The sequence below is a fragment of the Carassius auratus genome, chromosome 11 (genome assembly GCF_003368295.1).
Source record: "Carassius auratus strain Wakin chromosome 11, ASM336829v1, whole genome shotgun sequence".
Lineage (NCBI taxonomy): Eukaryota > Metazoa > Chordata > Actinopteri > Cypriniformes > Cyprinidae > Carassius > Carassius auratus.
In genome coordinates, this window is record NC_039253.1 from 2,960,719 (window position 1) to 2,976,399 (window position 15,681).

The following is a 15,681-nucleotide window of genomic DNA, read 5'->3' on the forward strand; positions in this document are numbered from 1 at the left end:
TCATCTTATTTTTTAAATAGCTTCTTGGTAAAAAATAAAAAAGAAGAGTGAACAGATTCAACCCACATGGTCTTACATTTTACACATGATATTGAAGTAAGTGTGAACTATGCTGTAGTGAAGGCAGATTAGAACTGAAAAGTTGAACTCAGGGTTTATGATGGTACATTTAAGACTTTTTAATGACCTTTTTAAGACCATGTTACGTTTTTTAAGCCCACATGTAGCTAGTCCACTGGCAGAATCCCATTGTAAATACATACTCAACATGCCCCAACAGCCCCAATACTGCATAATATGAACAGTCTTGTCTAAAACAAAGTAGATGTAAATCTGAATTTACTTCATAATGCACAATTTAATTATTTTAGATATTATAATAATTTTTTGGACATATAATTATTTAACATGCATTTATACTTCAGATATAGATTTTGATGCTATGTTGCAAATATATTGGTCACTATATTAATAAATATCTTAAACACACAAAAAGAAGAAAACATTTGATGTTAACAAATAGCCACCAGAGGGCGCCCGCTTTGCGCTGCAGTGTAGAATCATAGATTAATATTATTGACTTTGATTTTATTTATAAATTGATTTTGCATTTAGAAATATCATAATGAGTGGAGATTTAACATAAAGACATTATAAATTGACATAAACCACCCTATTTCGGGGTTATTTCTCTACGTACGTAAGTTCAGTCTAACTTCGATTTATATGTGATGTTTGTTAATTGTTTTCCTTGTTCTGCACATAAACATATACTTATATGATGTCTATGGTTCTGCATGTTAACGTCCTTAGGCTATCAAAATGTTATGATGTTTTAATAAACTCCAGTAATATCCCTTCAAATTAATGAAACTAGCTATATTCATATAAACTGACTCGCTGTGAATGGCAGAGGATGTTGTTGTCTTGTAAATTAAGAGACAAGATTCGGTCAGTATTTTGCACGAGTGCAGACGCAGAAGAATCTTTTTTTTCTTTCTTTCTTTTTTTCTTCTTTTTTTCAAATAATTTAGATTCATATCCTGGACTGATTGTGACAATCATATAAACACAAGCTGTTTAAAATTTTAAAACAAAACAAAAAGAATTCTATTTCGAATTCAGTTATCCGGCGCTTTCTAACTGTGACGTCACTGCGCTGGTGGCTTTTAGAACTTGGTGGCCTGATCACAGAAACCTCATTTTGACTCGCTTCAGTGAATATGCATTATTATAATCCAGTGAACGATCATTGTCCAGTGCAGTTTTAAATCAGATCTCGACAAGCACAAGACAGTAGTAGAGTTTCCTGATGTGTGTTATATTTCAGATCATACAGTTGTACTTTTCAGATGGTTGCAGCCTACCCATTTAGATCTGAAAATGCACTGTGAGACATTTCACAAGCTCAGGCCCCAAACATGTGTCAGCGCTCACCAGAACATCATTACTGTGAGTGAAAACACCACAATCTCCAGCCAAATGCAGGCTATCAAGCTTCCGACTATCCTTAGTCCCTCCTTTGGAAGAGGTGAGCTGCTCAAACAATCTAAATCCGGTTTGCTACATCCGCCTATTGCATGAGTATGAAGTAAACATAAGTTCGTTCATGAGAGCCATACTAACATGAAATAAATGTGATGTTTTGCAGGATTGCGTCCATCCCCACCGCCTCAGAAGAAGGTGAACGGATCCAGTCTCAGTGCTGAAGAACAATTTCTGATCTTTGGGCTCCGATGCAGGGAGGACAAAACAGGGGAAGAAGTCAGGTTGTTCATTAGAGAGGGACGACAGGAACGGCCCGCCTCAGGAACGCGACCAACAGGGGCCCGAAGCGAAAACTGTCTTCCGCCTCTCAACGTGCGGAGGGCAGTGTTTCAACCCATCTCAGAGTACAAAGCTGAGGTTTTACAAAGTGGTCGCTGTAAAGTAAGCCAATTTTTAATATTTGTATTATTCCAGTTCAAATTTTTATTTAATTGTGTATGTGATATGATATACCCGCCACCCTTTTAAATCAGAGTCGGTACTATTCTAGTTTCTTTCTCTGTTCCATTCTCAGCTTGATACAATACATAAAATGGAGATCCTGCACACTTTGGCCCAAGTCGCTTCTATGGAGGAAAGAGAAATGTCCCAAATAGAGCTCGGAGCAAAACAAGACTGGGCCAACTATGAAGCTTCTTTCCGTGACTCGAATCCCTTGAAAAACGAGCAAAAGTGATTATTTCTTTATCACTGTTAAATCTTGAAGCCATGCTTTTGTGGTCCTTGTAAATAATGCAGTTTCAGTTTTTATACTTCTGATTGCCAGGTGGTTATTATCATGTCGTCATGTTTCAGGGCTCAGGATTCATTTTCAAAGAGGCTAAAATTAGAAGAAAAGGAAAAAGCTCTTGTAAGGTAAGTATTGTCAGTATGCACAATTATAGCCTTTCCATTCCTGCTCATCCCATGCCGCTTCGGATCCTATTATTCATAAAAATCTCCGTTACAGAAAAATCTACCGTATTCAAGACGCAATTGAAATTGAGGAGATGCATTTGAAGGAAGACCGTGAGCGTGAAGAGCGTGAGGAAGAGGGCAGCAAACAAAGTCCAGAGGACCTTGAAAAATTAACATGGGAGTATGTGAATTTCATGTCCGTAAATGAGGAAAACGACAAGGTACTCAAGTACTACAAGGATGAAAAGGAAAAGCTGTAAGTTTTCTTGTACCCAACCATGGGATTGTTTTCTTACCAGTCTCTAATCTGAGGAAACCGAAGACACAGTATCAGCATCTGAGAGTTTTGTCTTTGTGTTTTTGTCCAGTAAAATGAATGCAGACCGCATAGAGGAGGAGATACGGAGCATTGCCCTCTGCATTGAAGAAGAAAAGGTGAAAAAAAACAAGGTTAAAGCAGAAGTGAAGATGATAAATAATATCAAGGACTCGAGGAAAATGAAAGTAAGTGCACAACGTGCCCTGACCCTCACACACATCTGAATGTGATAAGAGACTGTCAAATTTGTCTCATCATTTTGTTTTTTGTCTCACCAGATATGGACAAAGACCGAACAGTTGTGTGAGGAGCTTGCGAAGGTCCAAGAGAGCTACGGGGAGCAGGCCTACAGCCCTGCGTATCCATTGATGATACTGCTCCAGTTGGAGGACTGGATTTCTGACTCTCTGGATTTGATCGAAAACATGCCAGCTGAGAGGCTCTGCAAAATACAAAAGCGGATTTGCAAACATTATCAAATCAGGTATGGTATAGAAATACATAGCTAACTTGATAATCATCAGCGGTTATAACTTCTCTTAAAACTGCAGTGCTGTCAGTACAGCGGCCATCTGCAGGATCGAGTGGTTCTTTAAAACCTCTTGCTTTCACAGGGAGCAGGAACAGAAACACATTAGGCGTGAAGCTTTATTAGAAGAACGCAGGCACAGAAGACAGGAGAGAGCACTTTCTCATTCAGTGAAACTGGTGAGTGGTGCACAGAACCAGCAATGCATATCCAATACTCTCGTCTTGCTTATCAAATATTGTAATGTGGATCAATAGTGTAATGCTAAGTTATCACGTCTTTATTGCAGACCGGAAAAAAGCTGATGCCACGTAGCCAGCCTCCGAAGAAGATGAGAAAGAAAGAGAAACCAGTGGAAACCAAGAAGACGAAGGAGGATTTATATGCTCACTTTGTGGAATAATTCGCCTCTGAGCTCCTCCTCGGCTTTCTCCAGTGCCTTGTCATCCTCCGCGAGAAGAAAAACCTCCAGTACGTGTGTCTTATACCTTCCTAATGTGGATTACCTTGTGTGGATAATATTAAAGACGTTTACTTTCATCTTCATCTTCGTCCAAGTTCATTCTACACAGAACTGATAAGATAGTAATAGATAACTGATTATAGTTGTGGACAGACATCTTAAATATTAGTAAGATATTAGCATAATTTATATAGTAGCAGTAAATAGACATCTTAGATATTGGTAAGATATTAGCAGATACTTGATAGTAGCAGATATACATCTTTGTTTAGTAATTCATTTCAATGTATATTAAAAACCTAAGACATCTTACACATTCTTTATAAAAAACACATGGCACATAATGTATAACATTTCTTACACCTTGATTACATGTCATTTGTATCATTATTACGCAATAAAAAAATAATTTAAAAATATTAATTAATTTTTAAGAATCAAAACATCAATTAGTGTGATATTTTCTGTCTGGGGTATATTGTTTAATGTGTGTACGTTGCAATAAAGAAATTATATAATGATCAGGTTCAAGTCAAAACACCTTTATTATTATAGTGCTTTATACACTAGAGATGAAGCAAATCCAAAGGCTGCTGTATGGAGATTAAAAGGTTGATTATACACTTTGAAAAGTTTCCAACACTATAGGTGTTTATTATTATCCAGCTCATTAAACTAATTTGCATATATTTGTAGAACAACAATCGGAACATCATATTAAGTTTAAAATTCTTCTTGAATTTGGTTGACTTTTTTTCATTTGGCAATGAATCCGCAGTCCCACACAAATACATTTTGGTTAGATTTTTGAATCCGATCTCATCCAAGTGAATTTTCTTTTTTTCTTTAAGATGTTTTCTTTCAATTGTTTAAGTACTCAAAAGAGAATATAAGAAAATAAAACAATTAATTTGCATTTTCTGGCAGCTAAATTTCACACACGAAAACCTCTCTTTTCTCTATTCGGACTTTACCTTGACAAGAAAATGGAAACCACAAATTAACCATTCTACACCAAGTTTAACCATTGTTTTTGTACAATACAATCTTTGTTTTGTTTCTATAAATGTACTGCCTTTCATGTTTTCTACTGTTTAGCGAACAAAACAATTAATAAAAAAAGATTTGCTAACCTGCTCTTAAGCAAGTAACGCAATTGAAAGTCTCTGTATGTAAGCATTGTGCTGTACATGTGGAAGAATTGACAATAAAGCAGACCTTGACTTTACTTTTGAATCATTCAATCAAGATAATTTAATCAGATCTAAACCAAATGCTCCAAGTTCCGATCTGAATCAAAAGATTTATGATACAGGCTCCGAAATCCCACACTGTGATCCATTCGGAAGGGCTTATCCTAATACTTTCAAAGCTCTTACTCCGGAGGGTAAATCCTTTCAAGTTATTAGGGCATAGGGTTGAGTCCATAGACAGTAAAAGAAATGGACACAGCGACCCCATTGGAACTCAATTGAGACAAATGAAGCCCAGTTTTAGCGTTTTTTTAGCACTTCCGTTTCTGACGCGCAGACTCAAACGAAGCTTGACGACGTCAGCAACCTGTCTGACAGATGTAAATCTTCTAGTAGCTGTGCGTGCAAACTGCCATCGTTAATCTTGCAGAGACGGCGAGCTTGAGCGGGGAGTTCTTTGTCATGAGTGAGCAGGAGTAAGTATTCTGATTAATTATTTTGTATAGTATTTTAAAATGTAACGCCAGTACGCCATATTAAGTTAATTGCCTGCGAGCTTCTCCACCTGTCTGTACGGTAATGCGACAGAGAGCCGAGTGGTTATGACGCAATCATTAGCCTATTTTTTTACAAAAACTATTTATACGGGGCCATAATGTAACATAGAAGGTAATGGAGCCCTTTATACATTGTCGTGTATCTTTAGAAATAAATAATGGACAAACAGAGTCTTTAAACGCCTCAGATGTAAAGTTATTCGCTGTCAAAGTGACGCCAAAATGAATGGGAGTCAATGGGAATGCTAACGCAAGTGAAGTTCTGCTAAAAGATGGCAGCCCCCACCCGACTTCAACTTCCGGTCGAGTTCCTTGCCCCTTGGTTGAGTCCTTCCGAATGGAACACAGGGTGTGACATCATACAACTTCCCTGTGCAAAGGATCATGGGGTTCTGAAGTGTCCATCAGTTGTACCCTTCAGAATCCTTCATTCAGAATAGCCCATTGAAGTGGTCAGTTTGAGAACTTCAGTTTGGAAGAACCCCTCAATTTGTTGGCCATGAGTGTTTTCACTCTGAAGTGTCCTTCGGAGGGCGACATTAGGAATGACCACATATTTTAAGTAATTGATTAGAGATCTGTGCCTCGAAGTTCCAATCTGAATCAAATTATTTGAAAAAAGAAACAGAACAGAAAGAAACCGCAGAGCAGCGGGTCCTTCTCAGCGGGTTCGAGGGGTGTCACGTAGGCTAAGGGCCCGTTTGCTCCGCCTGGGTGTTTTACACAAGACCCCTGCCCCTTGGCAGCTACGAGAGGCCTTTTGTCTCTTTCGCCGCATCTGAAGAGGACATCATCATCAAGGTCATTAACGCAGATGACTCCATGTCCTAGGCACTGTCTGATGCAGAAGAGTGGGGAGGTTCCGGCGGGGACCCCGAAGTCCTTCCTCCTTCCTAAACTCTGAGGCCGAAACTGAATGCAGAACTCATCAGTGTTCTGTCAAAGGTGATAGAAGATCTGGACCTCTAGAAGAGCCTGTCCACGGTCAACAGTCCTCTCCCCAACACCCTGCTTCGTGCCTGAAGTTCATGACGAGTTCACCAAGACATGGTGAGTCCTCTACTCGGCCCGAGTAAATCCCTCTACAGCAGCGGCTCTCACAAGCATTGAAGGCGGTGACAGAGAGGAATACAGCAGGCACCCCCCTCTGGAGGAAGCACTTGCTGCCCAGCCTCAGCTCCTTCCCTCTTCCTTCTTCATTTCATCCAGCTCTAGACACACATATACACATAAAAAATTAAATACACCTATACATAAAAACAACATGCATTAAAATATTTAAATACATTAGAATTTTTTTTTCAATTTAAATACAGATGAACGTGTATTGTAATATTTGAAATGATCTTATTAAAGTCCATTATGCATCATAAAATAGTCTAATGTAATTACGTTGTTATTCCATCAGGTCTAGACCTATTTATTAAATAAAGAAACATAGCCTATGTTTATTGACACCAAGGCCAAAGTGTTGGTACAATCTGAATTGAAGAAAAGCCGCTTGTCTGTAAATATGCCTTAAATATTTGTACATTTGATAGAGAATATGAATAATACCATAATAAATAACTGAACAACAATAGGTTAATAATAGCAAGAAGAATATGTAATATAAAGGGTGGAATAATACAGAATAGATAAAAAATGAAGAATAAATTAATAGTAAAATAAAAGAGTAAAATAAAAAAAATATGAAATGTAATTGTAAAATACTAATTATTAATCAAATTAAGACAAAAATATTGTGGACATGAGTTCCAAATTGTGTTTAATTAATGAGCTCCTTAAGTATAATATATACATGTACTCACACACACATATAGCCTATAAAATCCTCTGAATCAATCTCAGCTCAAGAAACACATTTTATTTAAGTTTTCAGTTATGCCTTTCTCTGGGAATAGAGTGGTTTATTTGTGAAGACAAAACCTGACTAATAAACATTAATTCCCCGCCGCTTGCCTCAAGATTTTCTATTTTATTCAATTAATGAGTCAAATAATGTAAAATACTTGATGATGCTTGACATTTTGTTCTATAATGCACATTAAACACACTCATGCAGAAAACACATATTTTGAAACAGTGGTTTGTTTTTCCATGTATGTTGGGCGGCACTTTGGAGCCTGTTTGCGACTCGGTTTATTCAGATCGGCACTTTGGAGCCTGTTCGCGACTCGGTTGATTCAGATCGGCACTTCGGAGCCTGTTCGCGACTCGGTTGATTCAGATCGGCACTTCGGAGCCTGTTCGCGACTCGGTTGATTCAGATCGGCACTTCGGAGCCTGTTCGCGACTCGGTTGATTCAGATCGGCACTTCGGAGCCTGTTCGCGACTCTGTTGATTCAGATCGGCACTTCGGAGCCTGTTCGCCGACTCGGTTGATTCAGATCGCCACTTCGGAGTCTGTTCGCGACTCTGTTGATTCAGATCGGCACTTCGAAGCCGGTTCGCGACTCTGTTGATTCAGATCGGCACTTCGGAGCCTGTTCGCGACTAGGTTGATTCAGATCGGCACTTCGGAGCCTGTTCGCGACTCGGTTGATTCAGATCGGCACTTCGGAGCCTGTTCGCGACTCGGTTGATTCAGATCGGCACTTCGGAGCCTGTTCGCGAATCTGTTGATTCAGATCGGCACTTCGGAGCCTGTTCGCGACTCTGTTGATTCAGATCGGCACTTCGGAGCCTGTTCGCGACTCTGTTGATTCAGATCGGCACTTCGGAGCCTGTTCGCGACTCGGTTGATTCAGATCGGCACTTCGGAGTCTGTTCGCGACTCGGTTGATTCAGATCAGCACTTCGGAGTCTGTTTTTATTATCGTGTGACGGTTTGTAGGTGTCCAATCTGTCGATGAGTCAGGGGCATGTTCAATTTCAAAACGGTGCGCAACGTTTTGCTACAGTTTCCATGTTGAACGTCATGTTTCCTGGAAACGGCGTGCACCGGTGTGCAACGGGGTTTGAGATGCGTTTTCTCGTTTGGTCGGTGTGTCAGAACTGCAGTCCAATCAGCAGCAACATGTATATAAAGCATGCGGTCTTAAAGTGAACTCGCACAATGGCTTCAAGGAAAATAATGTACAAATGTGTTCGTTGCAGCTCGGTATACGCAACAACTGAGGATATTAGAAGACATGTTTGTCGTAAGTTTTATTATAAAAATATAGGATATCAACATAATGATGTAGTTGTTTATATTTTTAGCTTCATTGCAAGTGTATGACATTTGGTATAGAAATAAACAGTGGTAATTAAGTGCTTTTCCTAAAAATGAGAAGGAAAATACAGGGTGTTAAAACCGTATGAACTACAAATAAAGTCAGTATGTGAGGCTTAATAGATTTGTTTTAGTCTGAATTAGGTAAGGAAACACAAAGAATGGCCTTCTCAGCTGCCATAGTTGCAACTCTTGCGTCATCAGAACAGTGTGTTCAACGCATTCCGTTTCTGTTTAAAAAACGTTTTGTCGGGGCTGAACGCAGCCCAGGTATGTTTTCTTCTGTCCTGATGTGAGAGTTATGAGAGTTGCCCGCTCCAATATGGCGGCGACGTTGACGTGCGGTCGAGCGGCCAATGAGGCGTCTAGGTATTATATATGATAACACCACAACAAACGGAACGGTCATTTGGGGCATTTTTTAAACATTTTAAAACACGCGCAGAACGTTTGTCGACGGTGTGCAGACCTAAAAAACAAAAAAGAAAGAAAGATGAATTTCAATGTGGAGGATCACTACCGATCGGTTTTTAAAGAACGACTCTTATCGTAAGTATTAAATGACACCACAAACCGTGTTTTTGTAAGAAACCTTAATATTAAAGTTAATTGTAAGGCATGTATAGTTAACTTCATGGCCAATGACTTAAGAGTTTCAGCTTAGTCGTTGTTGATATGTATCTTTTTGCGCGGACGGAGATGGTTCAGAGTGAACTGCATGTACTCAGAGATGGTTTCATCTCTCAGAGGTATAAAAGATTTGGAGAAGGATTCGGCGAACATGAGGACAAGCGCGATGCTGCTGGCGGAGGCGCGCGAGGAGAACGAGAGAGTGAATCGAGCACTGCAAGACCAGGAAAAGGTGCTTGTTTGAAAGAAAGAAAAAAAAAAAGAAATAGCTGTTCCACTTTACATGAGTGCAGTGTTTTTGTGTCGTTGTCAGGAGTCCCAGATAAGGCGGGAGCGTTTGAGAGAAAGAGCTGAGCATGTGAAAAAAGACCAGAGAAACTCAGGCAGTACAAACTGGATACGGCTAAGGAGCTGCAAGTAGGCTACATAAGACAACATGAAATAACTTAACTCAAATACTTAAATACTTTATCATTTGTTACCTATTCTTTGTCTTTCTCTCCCTTAAGGAAAATGAGGGCAGACGGTTACGTGCCATACAAAAAACAAAGGAAGAGGAAGCTAAAATCAAAGAGAAAGAAGAGACATTAAGAAACTAATGACACAGTATGAAGCCTTGCAGGGCGCAAAAGGAGCAACTGGACCAATGTAAACTACTGGTTAAAGTCCAGGAGAACACTGCAAGGATGCCTGGAAAGGTAAGCTATAGCATTAATGGTCTAGTATACTTTTTTGGTGTCTGGAAAAAGGAAAAAAAATACTGAAACTGTAATGTTGAAACCTGCCTCCTTTGACGAAGAGTAAGATATTAATGTTTAAAGACAAAATGCATGCATTTATGGATACATTACACAGGTTCCACCCGTTTCGATATCTAAAATGTACTGTAATGTTACACTTTTTCTTTTGTTTCCTCCTTTTTTTCATGACATTTGAGTTTGAGAACACTGGCCGACACCGTGGCTGTCATGGCGCACAGTCCATCAGAAAGGAAATTCTAGAAAGACAAGCTAATGAGAAGAGGCAGAGCACAAAAAGCTGGAACTGATGAAGGACATAAAGGAACAGCAAACTCGTCTCCTGCACTACACCAAACAACTGCAGCAGCAACAGACGCAGCTAGACAACATACACTCAGAGACACACAAATGGGTAAAAACATGCACACATTTAGAGGATTATATGCAAAAAGACACAGAGATGCTACTGTTGACGCGCTGTCTTACAGTCTTTCAAGATTACAGACTATGCATGCTTTTCCACAGGAACTGAAACGAGAAGAATTGCGTTCCACTGCGGAGAGAGAGGAGCTCCAGTACGCTCAGATAAAGGTCAGGATTCGTCAATTTATCAACTGATCGCACCTTACTGGAGAGAGTCTGTGGATATTGAAGACCCCTTCAAGCAGCTGCAACTGGTGAATAATGAGAATGCTTCGGCGTAATTGAAATAAAGCAGTATTTATTGTTGATATGGTTTTTAAAATGAAGTACAGTAAAGTTATTAACTGTTATCACTGCAAATCATAAAATGCAACTATTGTGAAAACCTTTTTTTTTTTTTCAGATCCGGAAACATTTTCAGCTTGGTGAGAGCTATATCTGAAGATCGAAATGTGATGAAAAGTCCTGGCAGGTGGAACTGAAGAGAAACGACAGGCAGCAGAGATTGAGATCCAAGCTCTGAAGATATATGCACTAAAAACAGCCAGACGTGCCTACGCTAAATATAAATCATCATCTGGCCTGCCTTATTATTGTGCACTGTGATGGGACGGACAGCAGGGATACACTGAGATTAATAGATTATTTTTATTTGATTGATTTTTATTGAAACTAAAATGTCTTTATTTTTGTTATGAAGGATCTTCGCATTAAAACATTGTTTGATTAAGAAGTGCATAATACATACATCCATACATATTAAAATATAATAAATACTTTAAGTAATAATACAAATAAATAATAATAAAAATGATTACATTCGCATAGTAATTTCTTCCAGTAGGCTATGAATTTTTAAAAAAAATCATGGTGTAAATGTATAAGGTAATAACACTTTCCTCACCTTGAATAAATGTCTGTTCAATCGTAATTATAAATTAGTTTTTACAAAAAATTAAATTTTTAATAACAGTAACGGTCAAGCAGTTGAGATTTTGCTTATATATCGCTTAATGTGCTCATGTCGTAATAAAGAAATGATACAATGACCTGCACTCAAGTGATATTTTTTTAAACCATTTGATTGAAACATTTCAATTGGTGTTGTGTTAATTCACTTTAATTCATTTGACTTTATCTAATGTACCTTAATGATGTGACTTAACCACGTGCACACGTCTAGCTCATCAATAATTTATTTGTGGCAAGCTTTATCTTCCTAGAAGAACTAAATGAATTAAGGGACTGGAGTCTGACAGGATCATCTGGACGGGGCTGTGACTCAAACCAATGCATGTTCTGGTGATACAACATCTGGAAATGATTAGGCAGCTGTGAAAGAAAACTGTTGCAACAGGAAGCACAAGGACCTTTTATGTGTTTTCTCAATGCATGTTGCTGGTCTTATTGTGAATATATATATATATTAATATAGTATATATATATATATATATATATATATATATATATATATATAACTTTCTCTACTTTTTCTCTAATGTCTAGTCAGTGCTGCAGTCAAGCCCATTACGATCAGATCTGCTTTTCACCTTTGACAAGCTGGAAATCGCTCACAAATGTGTCACAATAGTTATATTTATTTATAAAATATATACATATTTCATTTGTACATGGTCTCATTTTTTCCATGTTGCATGTGGTCACTCCTTAAGAAGCTGCAGCATGGAGGGAAACCCCTAAACTGTGGGGGTAATTAATGCAAACAAAATGTTCATTTCATTTGGTCATAACCTAGAATTTATACCTGCAGTCTTTGTACCGTTAGACTGAAGACCTGCCTATTTAATGACACCACTTGGTGCAGGTGTAATTTTTTGAAATTCTGTTTTGTGTGAATTAGAATTAGTAGTTTTTTTGTTTGCGATTCGTTTTTCAAGCTTGAAATACTACCACATGTTTACACTGTATCCATTACCATACCATTGTTTATTACACTGGCTTTACATTGAATTATAATATTTGATCTTTCTTTTCTAATATATATCTATATATTAAAAGCCAGTCAATAGATATTTAAAATGTTTTAGTTTAAGGTTAAAACATTTACGATTTAAAGTGTGAAACAGCGCCTCCTTCTGGTCAAAGGAATTTAGTTTTTTTTTTTCAGCGTAGAATTGTCTTACTGTCATTGACCAGCAGATGACGCTATAGTTAAAGCCACAAAACGAAGTGTCTCACAAAACTCACACCACTTCAGCATTTTGGTCTTTCGCCTTTATTTTAAGCTTTTCTGTCATTGATAGTAGGCTAAATTTATTTTTAGATAGTATCTACATCTCTTTGAAAGGTCATTTTTGCACCTCTTTGTCTGATAGCGGCCCTGCCGATGGGCTCTTTGTAATATCAGCCTGCAGGGTTTTGTCATAAATCCAGGAGATTATGTCTAAGACTCCGAGGCACCTTGCATGTGTCTGTCTTTCACTTTGTGTGAGTGTGTGTTCCGCTGTCTGATTACCACAGACTCGAACAATAAATCTAAGAGAGTAGGTGGTAGACAATTTACTGTTTCTGATTCTCTCACTCTCATTGCCTTGTCCATTTCTTATTATTTCTGTCAGATGTTCATTTTTTCATCTATATTAATGACAAGTTAATATTTAATAGCATGCACACCTGTCTCTTTCCCTCCCTCGCCCCAGACAGCTGAGAGGACACACACCCTATATCCTGGTGGGACTGGAGATGGAGGTGAATGTATGTGCATGGATGTACATGTCTCTGCTTGAGTGTGTGTGTGATATGTAGATATAGGGGATCTGTCTCTAAATTACCTCCTTACACAGGCACCACAGCACCCTGTCAGTCAAAACCCACAGACTGAAACCCACGATGGAAAGAGACTGTCATGGTCAAAGAGCAAATTATGCTGTTGTATTCTTGAAATAAACATTTGAAAAGCCAAAGTTCATTTCAAAGCTATTTGTGTTGCATGGCATTGTGAACAAAACCATAGTTGCTAAGTTATTGCCACCAAGTAAGTTGCTAACAGGTTAGCAACTATGCTTGAGAAATGCACCCCAGGTAGAGATATGTGTGTCTTTGGGGGTTTTTGTGTAGCTACTTAGGGGGTGAATAGTGTGCAACATCTGCATAAAATAAAATAACAACTTAAAATGAAAAATCAAGAATAATAAACTCCAAAAAAGTCAATTAATATATTGTATATATAGTAAAAAAAAAACATTGTAAGCCCATTGTATAATTTAATTTCAATTAAAACAAAAATATTTTCTTGTTTGATAGTCTTCAGTAATAAAACTTTCTCACAATGTAGTTTAAACATCTCAGAAGCTCTCTCTCTCTCTGTGAGTGTGTGGTGTGTGTGTGTGAAGAGTCTACCACAAAGCTCTCGCTGCCCACATTATTTTCCCTTTGACTTTATATATAAAGAGACACTTTTCCTCAGCGCCTCTCATTCTCTCTTCTTTCTCTCTGCGTTCCATTCATAGTTCAGTGAGGAAGAATGAGGAGTGAATCTGTGCCATTCATTTCTGGTGAGTGTGACTGCAGCCCTCCAACACACACACACACACACACGCTTGTTTTTCTAGCACAGTAGGGACTTTTTACTGACTTCAGTTGTTTTTATACTGAACTCGGGATGTTTTCTATATCTTAACCCTCACAGAATGCTTAATTTGTTTTTTAAATGTCATTAAAATGTAATGTGGTATCTTCAGAAAGTCATTTTCTTCTTGGAAACCTTTGCCAGCTTCTCTCAGTTTAGTTGATTTGTCCTTGTTGGGACATTAGATTTAAGAACATTCTGAGTTCAATACAAGCTCAATAAATGGCATATTGGTTATTACCTAAAAAAGGTATTTTTTTTCGAAGTGTGCCTCAAAGTATAAAGCATTATGTCACTAAATTTGCTTGTATTTAACATGGAATGTTTCTTTAAGGCCCCAGTGTTGGCAAAACCTGAGGCGTGCGCACATACTGGGCATGCTAAGACCTGTTACTAAACTAAAAAAGCACCTGACACTGATGGTGGATTTTACTTACCACAGAAACAGTTTCGCTGTCTGACAGACAACAGAAAAACCTCACTGACCTACATGCTGCGCACACACAAATCCACAGTCACACAAGCCCATTTGGCCTGTCAGTCTCTCTCTCACTAATGAAGAAGCTTCACCTGCTGTGTGTGAGTGTGTGTGTGTGTAGTCCAGCAGTTGCTGCCGTCATTCAGGCAGAAATGTGTGTGTGTATGTGAGAAAAGGGGGTGAGGAACAGAGTGCAGGCGTCATGCTCCATAAAGCCGCTGTGATAGTTTGAGCATACTATTGCTTCCGACACACTTCCAGCCGGACATTCACATACTCCAGTACCTCCCCATCCCACTTGCTGCTGTGGATTTGGTATTGAGAGAGAGGACAGCATGCTAGCTGCCGAGGCCTCCAGGGGTGAGTTTCTCCAAATGTGCTTTGAGCTGGGTATCCTGAGTGTCCGAATTTAATCTGCTGTAATGGGAAATGGTTAAAGTTTATATAGTTCAATAATTGTTTTTATGGCCTTTGAGCAGGTTAAAAATCCTATCCTTCTATCCTGTTCTTCCTGTCCCATTTTATCCTAATCCTACTCTAAAAATGAAAGGTGCTTCAAAAAGGTTCTTCAAGCAATGCCATTGAAGAACCATTTTTGGTTCCAGAAAGAACCATTCAGTCAAAGGTTCTGTAAAGAACCATCTCTTTCTTACCTTCTTAGAATCTGAAGAACGTTCTTTCACCATTTTTGTGAAACAGAAAGGTTCTTCAGATGTTAAAGGTTCTTTATGGAACCATGCAGACAAAAAGGGTTCTTCTATGGCATCGTGAAGCACCTTTATTTTTAAGAGTGTATATCCAATCCCATTTAAGTTAAATTTCAAAAGCCAATGTTCTAAATGAAAGTGATTAATTAAATCCATTTACAAATGGCATGTTAGTGAAGGGTATGATGCACACTGGTCATGAATTTTGACATTTATGATCATGTGATCCTGAGTGGTACATCCTTGTTTTGTTTTTTTTTGAAAGTTGAGGTACTTTTAATAAATTAGCTCAATTGGTAGAGCATTGCGTTATCAAGCGCAAGGTTGGGGGATCGATTCCCGGGAACACGTGATAGGTAAAAATTGATAGCCTAAATACACTGTAAGTCG

At 38.4% G+C, this 15,681-nt stretch overlaps 1 protein-coding gene and 1 long non-coding RNA gene across 2 annotated transcripts; both read left to right on the forward strand.

Annotated features, from left to right (window-relative positions):
* Positions 1-1,192: 1,192 nt before the first annotated feature.
* On the forward strand, positions 1,193-3,974 carry LOC113111321 (putative golgin subfamily A member 6-like protein 3). The gene is made up of 9 exons (XM_026275947.1): positions 1,193-1,531; positions 1,652-1,929; positions 2,063-2,220; positions 2,344-2,403; positions 2,498-2,701; positions 2,814-2,949; positions 3,043-3,248; positions 3,379-3,472; positions 3,583-3,974. Exons 1-9 carry the CDS (start codon positions 1,384-1,386, stop codon positions 3,694-3,696), a joined length of 1,398 nt encoding a protein of 465 aa, XP_026131732.1. The 5' UTR covers positions 1,193-1,383; the 3' UTR covers positions 3,697-3,974.
* A 6,398-nt stretch (positions 3,975-10,372) lies between these two features.
* LOC113111322 (uncharacterized) lies at positions 10,373-11,010 on the forward strand. Its single transcript, XR_003293293.1, has 3 exons — positions 10,373-10,506; positions 10,620-10,771; positions 10,921-11,010. It is a non-coding gene; the product is annotated as an uncharacterized LOC113111322 (long non-coding RNA).
* The last annotated feature ends 4,671 nt before the right edge of the window (positions 11,011-15,681 follow it).